An 18,927-nucleotide genomic window follows, 5' to 3' on the forward strand; every position below is an offset into this window, starting at 1 on the left:
CACGTGCCTCCTTGTGAACCTGACACCATGTTTCTGAGCCAGATTAGGGTGGTGTCCCTGTGGGGTCTGCCAGCCTTTGCTGAAGGCCCGTCTGAGGGTCTCAGCCCTCCGTTTTCGGATCTGGAGATCTCCACCCCTTCGCTCAGCTGGAGCGTTGGAGGGGAGCAGCGTCATTCTGAGACCAGGGTTGGGGTGAACGTTCGAGATCCCAAGATGAAGGTGGCTTTTAGGACAGAGTTGCGGGGGGGAGCCTTTGTCAGCTTTCTACAGCCCTAGGGAGGCTGTTTAAGGTCCTTCTAACCTGTGCTTTTAGACACCTTTTCCAGAGATGCATGGCGGAGAATGCTTTCCATTCCAAGGCCAGTGGGAAATGATCTATTTCATAACATGCCCGATAGCCTTGGGAGGGAATTGCTTCTCCCTTCCAGGCTGCTTGAGATACGGGGCAGCTCACGTTCCAGTTGAGCAGTGACTTGGCACTGTCTACTCTTTGAACATCAGCATGGGTTTTGTTTAAAGTTTCGTTGTACAGGTCCTTGTAGCTCAGCACCAACCATTCCTGACTGGAGGTAGTTAGTATTCTTTGCTACAGCTCTTCGGTTGACTGCTTTCCAGAAACAATGCACAAAACTGTAGGTCAGAATTGTTTTTGTAACATCTGGAGGGGAATGTGTGCCATTCCCCCATGTTCTGTACCCAAGTGTGTGTCTCTGTCATCTTGGTGTGTCTTGCTCTTTTCCTCCAGTGGGCAAGGGCCCTGCTGGGGACGACTCATCCCCAGGGCAGCTTTTCAGTTCAAGATGAAAGGTGCACAACCACGTTCGTGCCCTGTTGTAGCCAAACTCTTCTATCTCCGGTTTGCTTTGGGCTAGAGGACGCAGTTTATAATTCCACATTGCTGCTACTTCTTTCCTGTCACCCCTAAATGTACACATGTGTGTGGCAGGGAGGGGCAAGAGGGGGACATGGGTCAAAAGGCATTTCTAAATTTCTTTTTTATTTATTCACTAAAGTTTTTAAAAGGTTGAAGTATAACCCAGCCAGAAGAGTGCCCATTGACATAACTACAGTTGAATAAATTTTCACAAATTTGTATAAACACCACTCAGTTTGAAAAAGAGAACATTTTAAGCATCTCCCTCCAGGAGCCCTTCTTCCTGCTTACAACCCTCTTCCATCTCCCGAGGTAGCCAACCTTTAACACAACTGTTAAATTTCACCTACTTCTGAACATCAGATAAGTGGAATCAGGCAGTGAGTACACTACTGTCCCCAATGTCTTTTGCTCAGTGTTTGTGAGTTTCATCCATGACATTGCAGTTGACTGTTCATTGATTTTCATTGCTGTATAGAATTCTATTTCTACACCACAGTTTATTTATGCATTCTACCACTGATGGATCTTTGGGTTTCTTCTAGTTTGGGGCCGTTTCACACCCAGCTGTGAACATTTTGTGCATGTCTCCTGTAGACATATGTGCGTTTCTGTTGGGTATGTTCCTAGATATGAGATAGCTGGGTCAGAAGGTAGGCACTGTTTTAGCTTTCTTAGGAGTTGTTGAATCACTTTTCCAAAGTGGTCGTGATGGTTTACACTCCCCACAGCATGGTGTGAGGGTCCCAGGTGCTCCATATCCTGTCAGCACTTGGCGTTTTCAGTCTTTTTGGTTTTAGCTTTCTAGGTGGTGTGAAGTAGTATCTCATTTGGATTTCTCTGATAACTAATAGAGTTGAGCACCTTTTCATATGTTTATTGGCCATTTATCTTTCTTCATCAAGGATGTGTTCAAGTCTTTGGTCTATTATTCTATTGGTTTGTCTGTATTTTTGTTATTGATCTGTGGGAGTTCTTTATACATTCTGGATAGGAACTGTTTGTTGGTGGTATGTGTTCCCAACCAAACTCAGATTTTTTTCCAGGCATGTTAAAATCATAACAGGTTCACTGTAGGAGTCCCTCCCCTCTGCCCCCACCCCCCTCCAGCACTGTGTAGTGCTGGGGTATGATCTCCCAGGGAGCATTCAGACAACACTCCCATGGTTGGGTGAGGATTTAACCATTGGCTGCCCTTTCTTAGTACCGGGTTGTGACCGAATGCTCTTTCTTCTTGATGTGCAGGGTCCTTGTGGGTGCACCAAAGGCGGATTCCAAGTACAGCACTTCCGTGAAGTCCCCTGGGGCTGTGTTTAAGTGCCGCGTCCACACCAACCCTGACCGGAGATGCACCGAACTGGACATGGCTCGAGGTGAGTGGATTTTCACTGCCAAGATGGGAATGGGTATCACACCCTCACACTTTCCTCTTTTTCTTCCTGATTATTCATCCATTTTTCCTTCCTTCCTTCCACCCATCCACCCACCACGTATTGAGTATCTGTTACTTCGTAAACACTGGGATACACCAAAGATCCTGCTGTCCTGGGCCTTATAAATTAGTAGGCAAAAGAGATATTAAACAAATAATTGAGTGTGAGAAGATCAGAGGGGAGGTGAGTATTTGATCTGATCTAGATTGGAGGGTCTGGAGCAGTGACTTTTACAATGACCGGAAAGATGCACAGCAGTAAGCCGGGCAGGTACAGGAGGCAGAACCTCCAAGTGGAGGAAAGTTTGTGCCATTTTAAAATTTAGAGCAAGCACAGCATCACTGGAGTGGTGAGCAGGGGAGCGTGGAAGCAGAGGAGGTTGGTGAGGTGGGCTGGGGCTGGACTACACAGGGCCCGACAGGCTGGGGTAAGGTGTTGGGATTCTATCCTACGTGCAAGGTGGGAGGCCATTAAAAGCAATGTTAGGTTTTATGTTTTAAGTAGGAAAAGATATGACTGAGGGATGTTTATAAGAGCCCGCTTGGTCTGGTGGAAAATATATCATCTTTGGAGTCAGATCTGCCTGGGTTCAGAACCCAGCTCTGCCAGTTACTCACTGGGACTTACTGGGAATGTCCCAGAGCCTCTTTGGCCTCAGTTGCCTCACCTGTAAAATCAGAAGGAAGATAGCTATCTCATAAGGATTACCTTGAGAGGATTGATGAGATAATAGAGATGAATACACAGAACTGTGCTTGGCACATAGTCGGTTCTCAATAAGTAAGAGCTATATTTTATTGTACTCATCAATTCAAGACCTCACTTTCTTCAAAGTCCTTTCCCCTCAAGATCTTCTAACTATTATTTTTTTTAAATGAAGAATTGTCACGATTTTCTATAGCAGAAATAGGGGAGGTGTCCATGGTGTCTACGACTGGTTTGTGGGCCGTTACTGGTATATAACAAATTAAGGAGCTTACTTCGTAATATAAATCAATGTACTGCTTCCTTCCTTGAGAAAGTCTTGCTATGAAAAAAAATTGACTGAATTAAACAACATACGTGGTGGTGGAGTCAACTTGCATCTTGTTATCAGCTCCTTATTTACGGGCTGGTAATGTAATAGGGGCGGGGCAGCCGCGCGGCTGTTACCGCGAGAGCCGGAGCGCAGAGGTCAGAGGTCGCGCTCCGCCGGGTCAGCAGGGAAGCGGTCATCGCGGCAGAGAGTGTGGAGACAGACGGGTCACGGCCTTCTCCCCCGGGTCCTCCAGGCCTTTCGGCCTCCGCCGGCGGGTGAGCTGGGGGCCCGGGGACAGGCCGAGGGCTGTGTCCTGCAGGGCTCCAGAGCCCTTGTCACTGGGCCCTGGCCTTGAGACAGCGGCGAACCTCTCCCTCATGCCCACCTCCGCGACCTAATGGCGGCGGCGGTCACCCTGGGTCGCAGTCTGCGGGACCTGGCCCCGAGTTGGGCGGCCTAAGGAGCCTGAGGGCCCGCTGGGTCCTGGGCGTCTGGCTCCCTCAGCGATGATGGCTGGGCGGGGTCTGGGGACCTGGCCCTGGGGACCTGGCCCTGAGGGCGCCGGCAGCTGAGATCTTCCTCCTCAGCCGGGCTGGGCACTGGCGGGAGGACCCGGGCTGGGTGCTGGACCAGCGCTCCCGGGCAGGGTGATCGGCCTGCGCAGGGACCCCTCCTCTTAACGAGGCCTGGACCTAGGAGGGCAAAAGTTGATCCTTGCGACCTTGCCCCTTCTTGTCATAACAGAGACTAACATTTGTTTGGTGGACGTTTACAGCAACATCGTGACCGGACCTCAGGAACAAAGGATCTGACACCAAGAAGCTTCCAGAAACTAACCCCGCCCCTGCCTCACCTTTCCTGTAAAAGGACTTTGCTGTAAGCTTTCAGGGAGTGTGGAGTTTTCTAAGCCTTGAGCCACCTGTCACCTTGCAGGGCACTGCAATAAACCTTTCTCTGTACCCAATTCCGACTTCCGTATTGTTTGCCTCACTGTGCATCGGGCACAGGGTCCTGCGTTCGGTAACAGTAACAAACACTTGGGTTGTTTGTTACGCCCTTTGGAAAGCAGACAGGAGAGTAGCATTCCTCAGTCCAAGCCTGGTTTTTCTCTCTTTCCTCCAGGGAAGAATCGGGGTATGCCCTGTGGAAAGACCTGCCGGGAAGACAGAGATGATGAGTGGATGGGGGTGAGCCTGGCCCGGCAGCCCAAGGCTGATGGCCGCGTGCTGGTAAGGCCTCCTGGGGGAGCCATGGGGAGAGGGTGGCACCCTGGAAATGAATGACCTTGACCCCTTAGGAAAGCTGAATGGCATGGCAATAAGGGCATGGCTTTGAGATTGCCTCTTCTGGACTACTACTTGGACAAATCATTAATCTTTTTACTTTCTTCATCTGTCAAATGTTAATAATATCTGTCCAGGGTGCTGAGATGTTGTTATTGAAAAATGGCAAATGAAATGTAGGTGAAAAGTACTTTGCAAATCTCATTCATTACATAAGCATTTTCTTGTGGCTATCTTTTTAAATTGAGGTATAACTTACATAAAATGCACAGATCTTAAGATTAAAGTTTGGGTTTTGACATTTGTACACACTTGTGTGACCATCCACCCATCAAGATATGGAATATTTCTGTTGTCCCCAAAAGTCCTCTTATGTTTCTTTCTTTTTTTTTTTTCCTCTTATGTTTCTTACTAGTCAACTACTCCCACTTCAAGGCAACCACTGTTATGATGTGTATTACTGTGGGTTACTTCTGCTTTTTCAAGAACTTCATATAAATGGAATCCTACAGTGTGTGTTCTTGTGTGTAAGGCTTTTTTTCACTCAAAAGAATACTTTTGAGATTAATCCATATTGTGCGTATCAGTACTTCATTCCTACTTATTCCTACACAGTATAATATTTTATGAAATACATATACGTTGTTTTAAAATAGTCATTTATTTCCTTCCCAAAGTGCATATGATATATTCTGATCTATTAGGGGCTTTGAGGGAGATGCAAGGAAGAAGATGTCTTTGCCCTTGAGACTTGCGATATGCTGGGACTGCCCAATAAAGCAGTCATTATTTAAATTTATCAGAATTAGATAAAAAATTCAGTTTAGTCACTCTAGTCACATTTCAAGTGCTCAGTAGTCACAGATGTCTGCTGGCTGCTGTGTTGGCTGGCACGGAGGAAACATTTCCATCATTGTAGAGCGTTTTATTGGCCTCAACAAAATCTCTCACTGACCCAGAGGTCTTGTTTTGTCCATTTTTGTCTTTTACAGTTTTCTCTTGAGGTATAACACTAAAGTTCTTAATATGCACAATTTCAGTGAGGAGCTGGATGGATGTTTTCATGTACATGTACTCATGTATCTGACTTCATAGGCCTTTTCTTGGAAGCTGTATAAAGATTTTTGTTGTAAAAGCATGAGATTAAGACGGGAAAATAAAACTAGCTGCTGTTTATGGAGGGCTTCCTCTGGGCCACAGGCTATAAAGCTGAGGGTTTCACATATATTTAATCCCTGGGGGAAACAGGTTTTCCTTAAGGATCTAGGCAAAATGTTTCTGACCCCTCCCTGAAGAGTCCATTTTGTGTTAGACTTCTCTGTGCGGGGTTGTTGGTCTGAACTTCACCTGCCTTATCAGCACAAACTAAGCCTCTTGCCGTCGGACCCCTTTGGGGAGGGAGGAAGCAGCTGGATGCTGTTGCAGCGTCAGTGGGCCTCCCTACTGGACAGCATAAGTCCTGTGGAGGCCCCCATCCGAAAGTTTGCCTTGGTTTCCAGCCCTTTAATCACTGTCACCTGCTGCCCTGGACCCTCTCCAACCTCTGCCTTTCCTCAGACACGGTGGCCTGACTGCTTGACCAGGCCCCATGAGGCTTGTCTGCCATCCTATGGGAAGGAGGGGAAGAAGCTGATCCATCTATAAATCAGACTGGCCCTGAGGTCAATATTAAGAACAAAGGAGGTGGTGGCCTGGTGACAGCAGAATACGTAGGTTCCTGAGAACCTTGAACCTAGATCCAGTGGTTAGTCCCGTGAAACATGTCCCCTCCCCATGGAAGGATGACCTCCACGTGGCTGAGAGCTTATTTCCAGAGGGTTCTGCACTTTTCCAAATGAGTATCAGGAGGGGGCCATCTCTGTGGACATGAAGAGCAATGAGGATCACGGGGACAGTTGAGCCAAAGAAGCTAAGAAGGCAGAGCTGGAGGGTTTGTGCCAATGGTGCTGTGATTATCCTGTTCTAATTCATTGCATGCAAAGCTAATTTTCTCATCTTTTACACAGTTACTGCATCATCTATTTAGTAAGCCACTCCGGGGGGTGGGGTGGGGAAGGACGGGCATGCAGCAGCATCTGCTTTCCTCATGGCTTTTTAATATTGTGGTCAAAAACAACATGAAATTTACCATCGTATCCATTGTTACATGTATAGTATAGTAGTGTTAACTATATATACATCATTGTAGAGCAGACTTCTAGAACTTTTTCATCTCGCAAAACAAACTCTAAACTCATCGAACAATAAGTCGCCTTCTCCCCCTCCCCCCCAACTTCCTTTTCTTGAGAGTTTGGCAACTTTACATACTGCATGATTCCATTTGTATGAGGCATTTGTCTTTTTTGTGTGTGTGTGAGTTAAAATTTTTTACTTAAAAATGTTGCATATATTCTGTTTTTTCACTTAATGTTACATTTTTATTATTTATTTTTTAATTTTTAATAAATTTATTTATTTATTTACTTTTGGCTGTGTTGCGTCTTCGTTGCTGCACGCGGGCTTTCTCTAGTTGTGGCGAGCGGGGGCTGCTCTTCGTTGCAGTGCGCAGGCTTCTCCTTACAGTGGCTTCTCTTGTTGCGGAGCACGGGCTCTAGGCGCATGGGTCTCAGTAGTGGTGGCACGTGGGCTCAGTAATTGAGGCTCGCGGGCTCTAGAGCGCAGGCTCAGCAGTTGTGGCTCACGGGCTTAGTTGCTACGCGGCATGTGGGATCTTCCCGGACCAGGGCTCGGACCTGTGTCCCCTGCATTGGCAGGCAAATTCTTAACCACTGCGCCACCAGGGAATCCCCGATGTTACATTTTTAAAGTTTTGTCAATGTGGTTAATATTCTCTGTAGTATCCTGTTTTTTTTTTTTTTTTTTTTGGGTTGACTGGCTGATTTCACTTGGCATAGTGTTCTCAAGTTTCATGCATATTGTAGCATAGGACAGGATTTCCTTAATTTTTAAGGCTCAATAATATTTCACTGTATGTATGTACTACATATTCTTTATCCATTCATCCATTGATGGATATTTGGGTTGCTTCTACGTCTGTTTTTTTGGCCATGCCGCTCAGTATGCAGGATCTTAGTTCCCTGACCAGGGATCGAACCTGGGCCCCCTGCAGTGGAAGGGCAGAGTTCCAACCACTGGACCGCCAGGGAAGTCGTGCTTCCACATGTTGGCTATTTTCAATAATGCTGCTATGAACATGGGTGTGCAAATCTCTCTTCAAGATCCTGTTTTCAGTTCTTTTGTATATAAACCCAGAAGTGGGATTGCTAAATCCTATGGTAATTCTATTTTTAATTTTTTGAGGAACCTCTATATTGTTTTCCACAGTAGCTGTACCATTTTACATCCCCACAAACAATGCATAAGAGGAGGGTTCCAGTTTCTCCATGTCCTTGTCAACACTTTTTTTTTATGATGGCCCTCTTAATGGGTATGAGATTGTATCTCATTGTGATTTGTATTTCCCTAATGATTAGTGATGTTGAGCATCTTTTCATGTGCTGGTTGGCCATTTGTATGTCTTCTTTGGAGAAATGTCTGTTCAAGTTCTTTGCTTATTTTTTTATTTTTATTTTTTTGTGGTATGCGGGCCTCTCACTGTTGTGGCCGCTCCCGTTGCGGAGCGCAGACTCAGTGGCCATGGCTCACAGGCCTAGCTGCTCCGTGGCATGTGGGATCTTCCCAGACCGGGGCACGAACCCGTGTTCCCTGCGTTGGCAGGCGGACTCTCACCCACTGCGCCACCAGGGAAGCCCTCTTTGCTTATTTTTAAATTGGATTTTATTTTGTTAAGTTGTTCTCGTGGCTTTTTGCACGTGTGCCATCTTGCCAGGAAACGTCTGTCCCCAGTCCCCTCTGTCCTCCCTGGTTTAGACTCTGCCACCTCCATGACTCCATGAAGTCATCAGTGACGGTGCTGTCTAGAACAAGCTTGGCATCTTTTGTGTCATTAGGAACTCAGCATATTGTCGTTACCTTATGTGCATGACTTATTTTGTGTATATGTCCTTTTTAATGGAAATCACTTGGGTATAGAGACTTTTTAATGGAAATCACTTGGGTATAGAGAATCTTCTACCCTTTTAACTCTCAGCACATGGAGAAGGTCTCTCTAAGGAATGGGTCTGAAAGTGTGTTTGAATAATGTAGGGGCTGAGCGTCAATGTTAAAACAATTAGAAACCAAATTAGTTGCCATCTCTTCTTGGTGGCTGATTCTAAGCAGTTGATGGAAGCTTGAGGAAAAGGCTGTAAGTTGCCCCTAGGAAATGACAGGTGACAACAGGGTACAAGGAGTGGCCACCTAGTCCATATTCATGTTTTGGAGGCTTCATATCCATTTGCTTTTTCTTTAATGTCTTATTTCTACCTGTCAAAGCTTTCTGGGAGGCAGGTATTTATTTTAAAATTAAGAACAGGAAGATATGTGTTATTCAAATATGTTTTTTTTTTACATTTTTATTGGAGTATAATTGCTTTACAATGGTGTATTAGTTTCTGCTTTATAACAAAGTGAATCAGTTATACATATACATATGCTCCCATATCTCTTCCCTCTTGCGTCTCCCTCCCTCCCACCCTCCCTATCCCACCCCTCCGGGCGGTCACAAAGCACCAAGCTGATCTCCCTGTGCTATGCGGCTCTTCCCACTAGCTTTCTACCTTACCTTTGGTAGTGTATATATGTCCATGCCTCTCTCTCGCTTTGTCACAGCTTACCCTTCCCCCTCCCCATATCCTCAAGTCCATTCTCTAGTAGGTCTGTGTCTTTATTCCTGTCTTACCCCTAGGTTCTTCATGACATTTTTTTTTCTTAAATTCCATATATATGTGTTAGCATACGGTATTTGTCTTTGTCTTTCTGACTTACTTCACTCTGTATGACAGACTCTAGGTCTATCCACCTCATTACAGATAGCTCAGTTTCATTTCTTTTTATGGCTGAGTAATATTCCATTGTATATATGTGCCACATCTTCTTTTTTTTTTTTTTTGTGGTACGCGGGCCTCTCACTGCTGTGGCCCCTCCCGTTGCGGAGCACAGGCTCCGGACGTGCAGGCTCAGTGGCCATGGCTCACGGGCCCAGCTTCTCCGCGGCATGTGGGATCTTCCCGGACTGGGGCACGAACCCGTGTCCCCTGCATCGGCAGGCGGACTCTCAACCACTGCGCCACCAGGGAAGCCCCTGCCACATCTTCTTTATCCATTCATCCGATGATGGACACTTAGGTTGTTTCCATCTCCGAGCTATTGTGAATAGAGCTGCAATGAACATTTTGGTACATGACTCTTTTTGAATTATGGTTTTCTCAGGGTATATGCCCAGTAGTGGGATTGCTGGGTCATATGGTAGTTCTATTTGTAGTTTTCTAAGGAACCTCCGTTCTGTTCTCCATAGTGGCTGAACCAATTGACATTCCCACCAGCAGTGCAAGAGTGTTGCCTTTTCTCCACACCCTCTCCAGCATTTATTGTTTCTAGATTTTTTGATGATGGCCATTCTGACCGGTGTGAGATGATATCTCATTGTAGTTTTGATTTGCATTTCTCTAATGATTAATGATGTTGAGCATTCTTTCATGTGTTTGTTGGCAGTCTGTATATCTTCTTTGGAGAAATGTCTATTTAGGTCTTCTGCCCATTTTTGGATTGGGTTGTTTGTTTTTTGGTTATTGAGCTGCATGAGCTGCTTATACATTTTGGAGATTAATCCTTTGTCAGTTGCTTCATTTGCAAATATTTTTTCCCATTCTGAGGGTTATCTTTTGGTCTTGTTTATGGTTTCCTTTGCTGTGCAAAAGCTTTGAAGTTTCATTAGGTCCCATTTGTTTATTTTTGTTTTTATTTCCATTTCTCTAGGAGGTGGGTCAAAAAGGATCTTGCTGTGATTTATGTCATAGAGTGTTCTGCCTATGTTTTCCTCTAAGAGTTTGATAGTTTCTGGCCTTACATTTAGGTCTTTAATCCATTTTGAGCTTATTTTTGTGTATGGTGTTAGGGAGTGATCTAATCTCATACTTTTACATGTACTTGTCCAGTTTTCCCAGCACCACTTATTGAAGAGGCTCTCCTTTCTCCACTGTACTCAAATATGTTTTGAGAACTTGGGAGGTGCCTGGGGGTGTGGGCATGACACCTGTATCCCCAAGGAGCATAATATTGGATTCCAAGGTTGGGCTTGAAGAGGGAAAGGTTGGATGGCTTTTTTTGAAAATGGCATCTGGTGCTGATTTCAAAGTAAAGAACAGATAGAGGGGCTTCCCTGGTGGCGCATTGGTTAAGAATCCGCCTGCCAATGCAGGGGACACGGGTTTGAGCCCTGGTCTGGGAAGATCCCGCATGCCGCAGAGCAACTAAGACCGTGTGCCACAACAACTGAGCCTGCGCTCTGGAGCCCGCGAGCCACAACTACTGAGCCAGCATGCCACAACTACTGAAGCCCGCGTGCCTAGAGCCCGTGCTCCGCAACGAGAGAAGCCACTGCAATGAGAAGCCCGCACACAAGAGTAGCCTGCGCTCGCTGCAACTAGAGAAAAGCCTGTGCGCAGCAACGAAAACCCAACACAGCCAAAAATAAAATAATAAAATAAATAAATTAAAAAAAAAACAAAACAGAGTTTGAAAGCTGTGACAGGGAGTCAAGTATCTCGATGACACATGGCATTTTCTGGCCTCATGGACCGGCAGCCAGCTGTGGCAAGACCCAGGACGTTGGGCTGGTCTGGCAGGCTGCCCTTGGCTCAGTACCTACCAGTCTCGGATCCACATACATTGTGGTTCCTTCCATTGCCCCAGGAAAGAAATGATACTTGGAGTGAACACAGCATTGGGATTAGAGGCAAGCCTCTTCCCTTCCAGATGCACTTCCAGATGCAGATGATAGTTTAAGAAGTTGGGGGGGAAAAATCACTTCTGGTAATAACCACTCAACAAACCCAGTACAGGCACTGAGTCGTCTCTTGGACCTGGGAGGGCAGCTCACAATGTTCAAGTCTGACATTTCTGCTTTTCAGCAGAGTCTGCAAGCCTCAGACAACAACTGAAGTCAGCATCTAGCTGACTTCTGGGAGGAAGCGGTGTTCTCCAGCTCTATCTCTTGGCTGTTTCCTTTCCGAGCATCAGGGCAGTTGCTATCTATTCACCACTTCTCATCTGTCCATTTTTTCAAAGCCACAGGATACACTTTTGCATTTACTTCTGTTGCTTTGTTTCCTGATTTTTTTTTTTTAAGTGAACTTTTTGCTGAGCTTTAACATCCATGCAGGAAAGTGCACAAATCATCTGTGTACATCTAGATGAGTTTTCAGTAGGTGAACATTTTCAGAATGAGTTTCCCAGAACCCCAGAAGTCACCTTCCCTGGACCTCCCAGGCCATTCCCTCCTCCCTTGGAGTGGAAGGTTCTTTGGGGGGTGGAATCTGTGGCATCAGGGCCCTGATCCCCTCCATCCCCTGTTCTCAGTGGCCCAGGGCCTGGCCCAGCCTGTGCTGAATGGACCCGAGGCATGGGAAAGCTCTGGCCATCTGTGCATGGCAAATGCATGTGTAAGAGGGTGAGGAGGGGGTAGTAGTGGTGGTAGGGCAGTGCGGTGTGGTGTGGGGGGAGACGTACATGCTGTTGTGGCTGAGCCATCGGAAAGGCCCAGTACCCACCACCCCCAGGAAGGACATGTGTTTCCATACAAGAAAGCCCTTTGAAATATACTCATCTCTTTATCCTTTTGGGAGGAAGAACAACCCTTATAACCTGAAGTATGTAAGATGCTAAGATTTGGGGTGGTCCGCCTAGAGGGATGGGATTGGGAGGGGATATGGGGATATACGTATATACGTATAGCTGATTCACTTTGTTGTACAGCAGAAACTAACACAACAATGTAAAGCCATTATACTGCAGTAAAATGTTAAAAAAAAAGATTTGGGGTGGTCCTAGACCCTCCCCCCTCTTTTGTTATAATTCTTTGGAATCCAAGTTGGAATAAGTCTTGCTGTTTCCAGAGGGTGCTCTCTTTCTCCTTGCCTGCTCGTCTTGCCTGCTCTGCCCACACCCCCTGCCTCCCTCACAGCAGAACTCATTTGGAGAGACTGATGGAGATATTAATGCTTTGGAGACAGTCCCTAGGAATTTTTCTTAATGTAGGAGTCAGATTGACATGCGTGTATATATAAGGATAATTGGGACTAAACAAAGTCTTTTCTTTCTGTAGTTTATGTTCAGAGACACTTTTCCTTGTTTTCTTACATGCAAACTGCCTTGACACTTTGATCTCTGACCTCACAGAATGCATTAATTTTAGTTTAGTTTATTGTGAAATGCAATCTTTGGATCTTCTAGAAATTCCCCGAGATCACTTCTTAAATAGTTTATGCCACTTAAAAAAAAAAAAAGACAGTAGGGCTTACCTGGTGGCGCAGTGGTTAAGAATCCTCCTGCTAATGCAGGGGACACACGAGCCCTGGTCGGGGAAGATCCCACATGCCACGGAGCAGCTAAGCCCGTGCGCCACAACTACTGAGCCTGCGCTCTAGAGCCTGCGACCCACAACTACTGAAGCCTGTGCGCCTAAAGCCGTGCTCCGCAACAGGAGAAGCCACCGCAATGAGAAGCCTGCATACTGCAACCCACACAGCCATCAATCAATCAATCAATCAATAAGACAATAAGCTAGACATTAAATACACAAAGTCCGTCCTTACAAGAGTCAGCGTGGGTCATGGTAAACACCCGCCTCGGTCCTTTTTGGTCCCTCTAACCCAGAAATACAGTGAAACATGGTAAGCCCACGAGCTTTGCCAAATCCATAAACTAAAATATAACTAATGTACCAGCTAATTAGATGGTAAGTGATTCAAATTTGCAAACTATCAGAATTTGGTCAGAAATAAAATAAAATTAAAACCCTTAGTGGAGTGGAGTGATGATCCACCGAGTGATACTGTTGTTTAGCTTCTTGCCTGATACCATTTCAGTCTATTGAGAAATATGCTAGAAGCGCAGAATAGTACCGCGCAGGGAGGAATGAAGGTGGTTTGCAGTATAAGGAACGATGAGATTAACGTCATAGGGTAGGAGGCAGAGTGTGGGCAGGCTGAGGTTTCTCGCCGCTCTGAGTGTCCTCGTTTTCCCGTGGACAGAGAGCAGCCTTGTCAAGGGCCCTTGGGCAGTTTGCTTGAAGGCATGAAGACCAGAGAGGCTGGCAGGCAGTGAATTTCTTTGTAGAGTAACCACAGGGATAGCCAGGCCCTGGAGAGCTCCCCCACTGCCCAGGGCCTGGACATCCTGTTCGACCCCAGAGAGGTCATTTTGGGGGTCCTGAGACCTGTGGAGAGGCTCTAAGGGCAATAGCTACCCGACCTGCCTCAAAGGGTGGGTTTTGATGGCTTCTCAGGTGGGCATTGGGAGTTATAAGTTGGAAATGTTTTCTACTAAGACAAGGAGGACTCTGAAATGTGGGTTCCTGTGTTGTTTGCAGCACTTACCAGCTCTGGAACTTAAGCAAAGCACTCTCTGATACCCAGGGTTCCTGTACAGAAAATCGAATTCTAAGACACCTCCCCACCTTCCAGGGTTACAGAAGCGGTCAGATGTGGACCATGTAAATGCAGAATGTTACAGCCTACAAAATCAGTGTGTTTGATGCAAACAAAGAAGTGAAACACTTTGATTATTTTAAAATGCAGTATTTTAAGAAAATGCATCTGTTGGCCAGAGTGAAGCAACCTGATGACAGAAGTGAGTGTGAATGTCCACGAGAAACAGGTGGGGCTAGGCAGAGCGCACACCTTTGCAGGAAACAGCTGGGCTCCTCACCAGCTGCGCGGGTGCATTGGAGTGTGAGGCTGGGTGTGTCCAGTGCCGGTGGGGAAGGATGCAAGTCTGTGTTCCTGCTTCTGGCTCCCAGAACTGCCCTCCCTCCAGGTGTCTCCTGGCACATTCGACCCCAGTGCTTCCCAGAGGCTCCCCTCCAGAGCTGACCAGAGGGTCGGTCTCACCTCCTCACATGTGCCAAGCTCTCGCTCACCTCAGGGCCCCTCCCAGTTGCTTCCTCACTTTCTTCAGGTCTCTGCTCAGATGTCACCTCCTCGGAGAGGCCCAGGCCACTTCCTGGCATGTGGGACCATCCTGGTGAGATGGAAATGTTCTATATCTTGCTAAGGGTTTGGTTACAGGAGAGTATATTTGTCAAAGCACATTAGATGGTACACTTGAGATTTGTGCATTTTTCTGTATGTAAATTTACTTCAAAAGTCCGTCAACAAACATTTACTTCTGATTAATGATATAAAACAGTCAAATATCAGCAACTTCATATGGTTTAACCGAATGCTTTGCCCTGAACCCGAAAAGGAGCTCCTGAAGGTGCTCCACGGACCAGTGGCCTCGGCTCACCTGGGGGCTTGTTATAAATGCAGATTCTCAGGGCCCTGAAGACTGGCCGAGCCAGCTCTCTGGGTGGGGCCCAGCGGTCTGTGATTTAGTAAGGCTTCTATGTGATTCTGAAGGGTCTCACGTTTGATGGAGGCCGATGGCTGCTCCATGGGCAAGCAGGTAGCACCTTGATGCTTAGGGTCTGTTTTGGGTGGAGCAGCACTCCTCGTCTCTGGCTTTTTCTCAGTATGTTCTTTACTGAGGACTCGAGTCTGTCTGCTGCACCAGATGGACCTGTGACTGTTCACTGCTGCATCCTCAGTGCCAGCTCAGAGCCTGGTGCATAGTAGGTGCTCAGTAAATACTTGATGGAGGAATGAACAGGTGCATGTGTGGGGCACGCACAACGGATCCATCCTGGCCTGAGGGCCCTGAAGCGGGTATTGGGTGCTTGTCTTATCCTCTGCCTGGTTTCCTTTTCTGTCCTTTCCTGCTCTGCCCACATCTGGTGGGTCCCTGGGCCCATCAGCTCTACCTCTACATCGTGAGGTCACCCCCTTCTCCCATCTCCACTGCCCCTGTCCTGGTGCAGGCAGCAGCATCCCTCACCTGATGTTCACTTCCACCCTTGCCTATCTACAGTCTCCACTCGGCAGCCCAGTTATCTTTCCAAACTGTGAGTCAGACCATGCCACTTGCCTGTGTAAGACCCTCTGTCAGCACATCCACTAAAGTCACAGTCATCCCCAAGGTCTGTAAGACTCCCGGGGCCTGTCCCCTGTCCCCTCTCTGACCTCACCTCCCTCCACAGCAGCCCCACGGGCCTCCTTTCTTTCTGTGGACCCTCAGCCTTCTCCGTTGCCCCTGATATTCCCTCCTGGAGCACTTGCCTCTGTGCCCAGTGTGTTTGGCTCTTTCTCATCCTTTTGGCTGCCCCCCCTGGCCTCCAGGTGAAAACTGTCCTCCCCACTCCCAGATTCTCAGTCCATAACCCAGTGTCTTTCCTTTCCGGCACTTGCTAGGATCCCCATTTGTTTGTATGTTTGTTGGTTGTCTGCCTCTCCCAGGGGCGCTCCCCAGGCTCTCGCAGTTTGCTGATGCCCACCCAGCACAGCACCTGGGCTGGATGGGAGAGAAGGTGGCTTCCTGGCCCCTCTGTACCTCTCTCCTCCTACAGAACCACCTGGCACTGCCGGGCTCTGCTTTGTGACCTCCTGAGCCTGACTCTTCTCCTCTGAACCTCTCTCTGTCCTCTAGGCCTGTGCCCACCGCTGGAAGAACATCTACTATGAAACAGACCACATCCTGCCCCACGGCTTCTGTTACATCATCCCATCCAACCTCCAGGCCCAAGGCAGGACGCTGATTCCTTGCTATGAAGGTGAGCTCTGACTGATCCTCCCTCTCGCTTTCTGACGCCACGTCACGCCCCAAACAACCCCCAACCATCTCCACACCACCATGTGAACACTTCCCCCGGCTTTCCACACTCTAACAGAAGGGCTGCACCATGTCCCCAGATGGCCCTTTGGTGTCCGAGGATCAGGTAATGAGGAAGATGGGAAGGGGCAGCGTTGTCAGGCCCTGCCCAGCCTTGTCCATCTGTGCCACAGAGCCCGTGGTGCTTCCCAAGCTTTATAAAGTCTCAGACTGAAATTCACCAGCCTCTTGGTTTCCTGACACTGCCAGATGTTGTACAGCCTTGGGAAACTTGCTTTCCCTCTCTGGGCCTGTTTCCTCCCCATGAAAATTCAGAGGTTGGCTCAGATGGTCTCCACAGTCCCATGCAGCTCCCAGATGGTCATAACGCTTCCGAGACAACTCCCGGCCATACCCGTGGACAGATGTCCTGAGGCAGGGGGAAGAGAAGGCCCAGGGTTCAGTCACTTCATGACATCCCAAGTCTGGCTTTCCTTCTCATCCGGTCTGCACACTCTGGCAGATGCTGGAGAGTTGGGTGCACCTTCGGCATGGTTTTAAGAGCTCCTTACGAAGGGGCACTTGGGGTTTGGGAAGGAAAATGTTTTCTCAAGCTCCCTACTTAGACAGCTCTAATGCCTGGGCTGGGGACCACTGAGCCTATCATGACTTAGCTCAGTTGAATTTGAGCTTTATGGATTCAGTGTCATTTACTGCAGTTTTACAGCTTGTGCTCTCAGGGTTTGCTTAGCCTAATTCCAGGTGAGCTAAGTGCTTGGCTGTTTATGTTTTAATTCTCCCCCTAATTTATTTGTTTGGACAGAAGTCTCCACTAGCCCGTGGCCACCTTTCCCTTGGGCCTCCCTGGGTTTTCACATGTTTCAAGTTTTGGCCATTGAAAAGGGGCTCTGGGAAAAGGCCAGGTCCCTGCAGGAGGCATGGACCCTCTCCTCTGTGAGGGGAACCCTTTCTTTGATCCCATGTCAGCATCTGATCAGCTCTGGCAGGACCATGCTAGGCAACTGAACTCTGGCCCTGTTTATCTCTGTACTGCCCCCATCAAAAGAAAAACCTCATCTGAAAAATAGATGATGATGTGATCAGTCGAGAGGAGGAGGGATAGGTCATATAAAGACACCGATGAGGGGCCAGGACTGTGCTGACTGCCCCAGCTGGTTGCTTCCTTTTTTTCCAGGAGGAAAAGTGAAAAGGCCCTGGAAGAACTCGTTGGGTAGCTTGTGAGGCTGGGAGGAGTGAGAGAATCAGTAGGGACGATGGAGGCTGTGGGGATAGAACCCAACTAATTATGCAATAGGACCAGCAGCACTCTGGTTTTCTCAGAAGTTGTCTTGTGAAATAGGGCCACGTTGCCATCCCTAGTGACTCCCCTGTACACCACCGTAAGCGTTAGAAAGCAAAAGACAGCCCTTTGGAGAGGGAGCTGGGGTCACATGTCCATTTGTACCTGTAGCCACTGTGGCTTACACTTTTAAAGGATCTGTTATCAGGCAGTTGGGGGGGCGGGATCAGCAGTAGAATGGGGTTGGTCTGGGGACTTTATATATTCTCTTTTTTTTTTTTTGGCCATGCCACGCGGCATGTGGGCATCTTAATTCTCCAACCAGGGATCAAACCCTTCCCCCAGCAGTGAAAGCATGGAGTCTTAATCACTGGAAGTAGTTTGTTTTGGAAGTTATTCCAGAAGACACCAGTGGGGAGCGGGAAAGTGAGAAAAGGAGGGGAAGGCGGCCCATGAGGGGTGTGGTCCCCATGAGTTACCAGCCTGGGCCACTGGGATACAATCTCTGGGCCAGCGTAGGACACATACCTTAGAATTATCTTGCCTGAGGGATGAGGGGATGGGTCTGTATCCACTGGGCATCCTGTCCTGCCATGTGTGTGGGCGGGGAAAGCCCCCAGGTAGAGAGATGCAGGTGCTGGCAGGTGGCAATCAGGCCATGTTACAGAAATGGTAAGGGGGGGGACCTGGGGGGGCCCCCTTGGCAGCGAGGGTTCTGTGTTGCCTTTCTCCTGTTACAGATGAGGATGCTAAGACTCGGCTTTTAAGTAAATTGTGAAAGGTCATTCAAAATCACATGGTGGATAGAGCTGGGTTTTGAATTTTCATTTGTCTGACCTCAGCAAATCATTTTGTCCCCTGGTGGTTAGTGGGGATTTGTTTTGTGTTTTGGTGTTTCTGGTTTAAATGAGATTTAAATAGGAGCCAGTTGTTCACCCTCTCAAAATAAGAGAGGGTGACTGAACTGTCCCAAAGGTCCAATCATGAGGGAGGGGAACATGAACATTTTGGGTGTTGGTATTCTCAAGGGCACCTGCCTGTCTTCTTTGCTGGCAGCTCTGGCCTGACCTTGGCGGGAACGTGCAAGCCTCCGTGAGCCAAGGAGGGCACCACGGGGCCAGGTAGCAGGTTGAGTCATGTCTGCTCCACATGTCTGTCACTCACAGTAGAGTGTGAGCTCCGAGCCCACCCCTCTGGGTGCTTTGGACTATTGCCTGAACGTGTTCCCCGTAGCT

General features: G+C 47.8%; 1 protein-coding gene across 3 annotated transcripts in view; it reads left to right on the plus strand.

Annotated features, from left to right (window-relative positions):
- The window catches only part of ITGA9 (integrin subunit alpha 9), a 352,532-nt gene that overhangs the window by 14,323 nt on the left and 319,282 nt on the right, over window positions 1–18,927 (plus strand). For all 3 annotated transcript variants that reach the window (XR_004528480.2, XM_033864555.2, XM_033864554.2), the window contains exons 2-4: window positions 2,120–2,247; window positions 4,448–4,554; window positions 16,231–16,354. Coding sequence is in view for 2 of the 3 variants with exons in the window: in XM_033864555.2 (XP_033720446.1) it covers window positions 2,120–2,247; window positions 4,448–4,554; window positions 16,231–16,354 (359 nt within the window). In the remaining variant the exon portion in view is untranslated. The remainder of the gene's footprint in view (window positions 1–2,119; window positions 2,248–4,447; window positions 4,555–16,230; window positions 16,355–18,927) is intronic.

Source organism: Tursiops truncatus, chromosome 10 (genome assembly GCF_011762595.2).
Source record: "Tursiops truncatus isolate mTurTru1 chromosome 10, mTurTru1.mat.Y, whole genome shotgun sequence".
Classification (NCBI taxonomy): Eukaryota; Metazoa; Chordata; class Mammalia; order Artiodactyla; family Delphinidae; genus Tursiops; species Tursiops truncatus.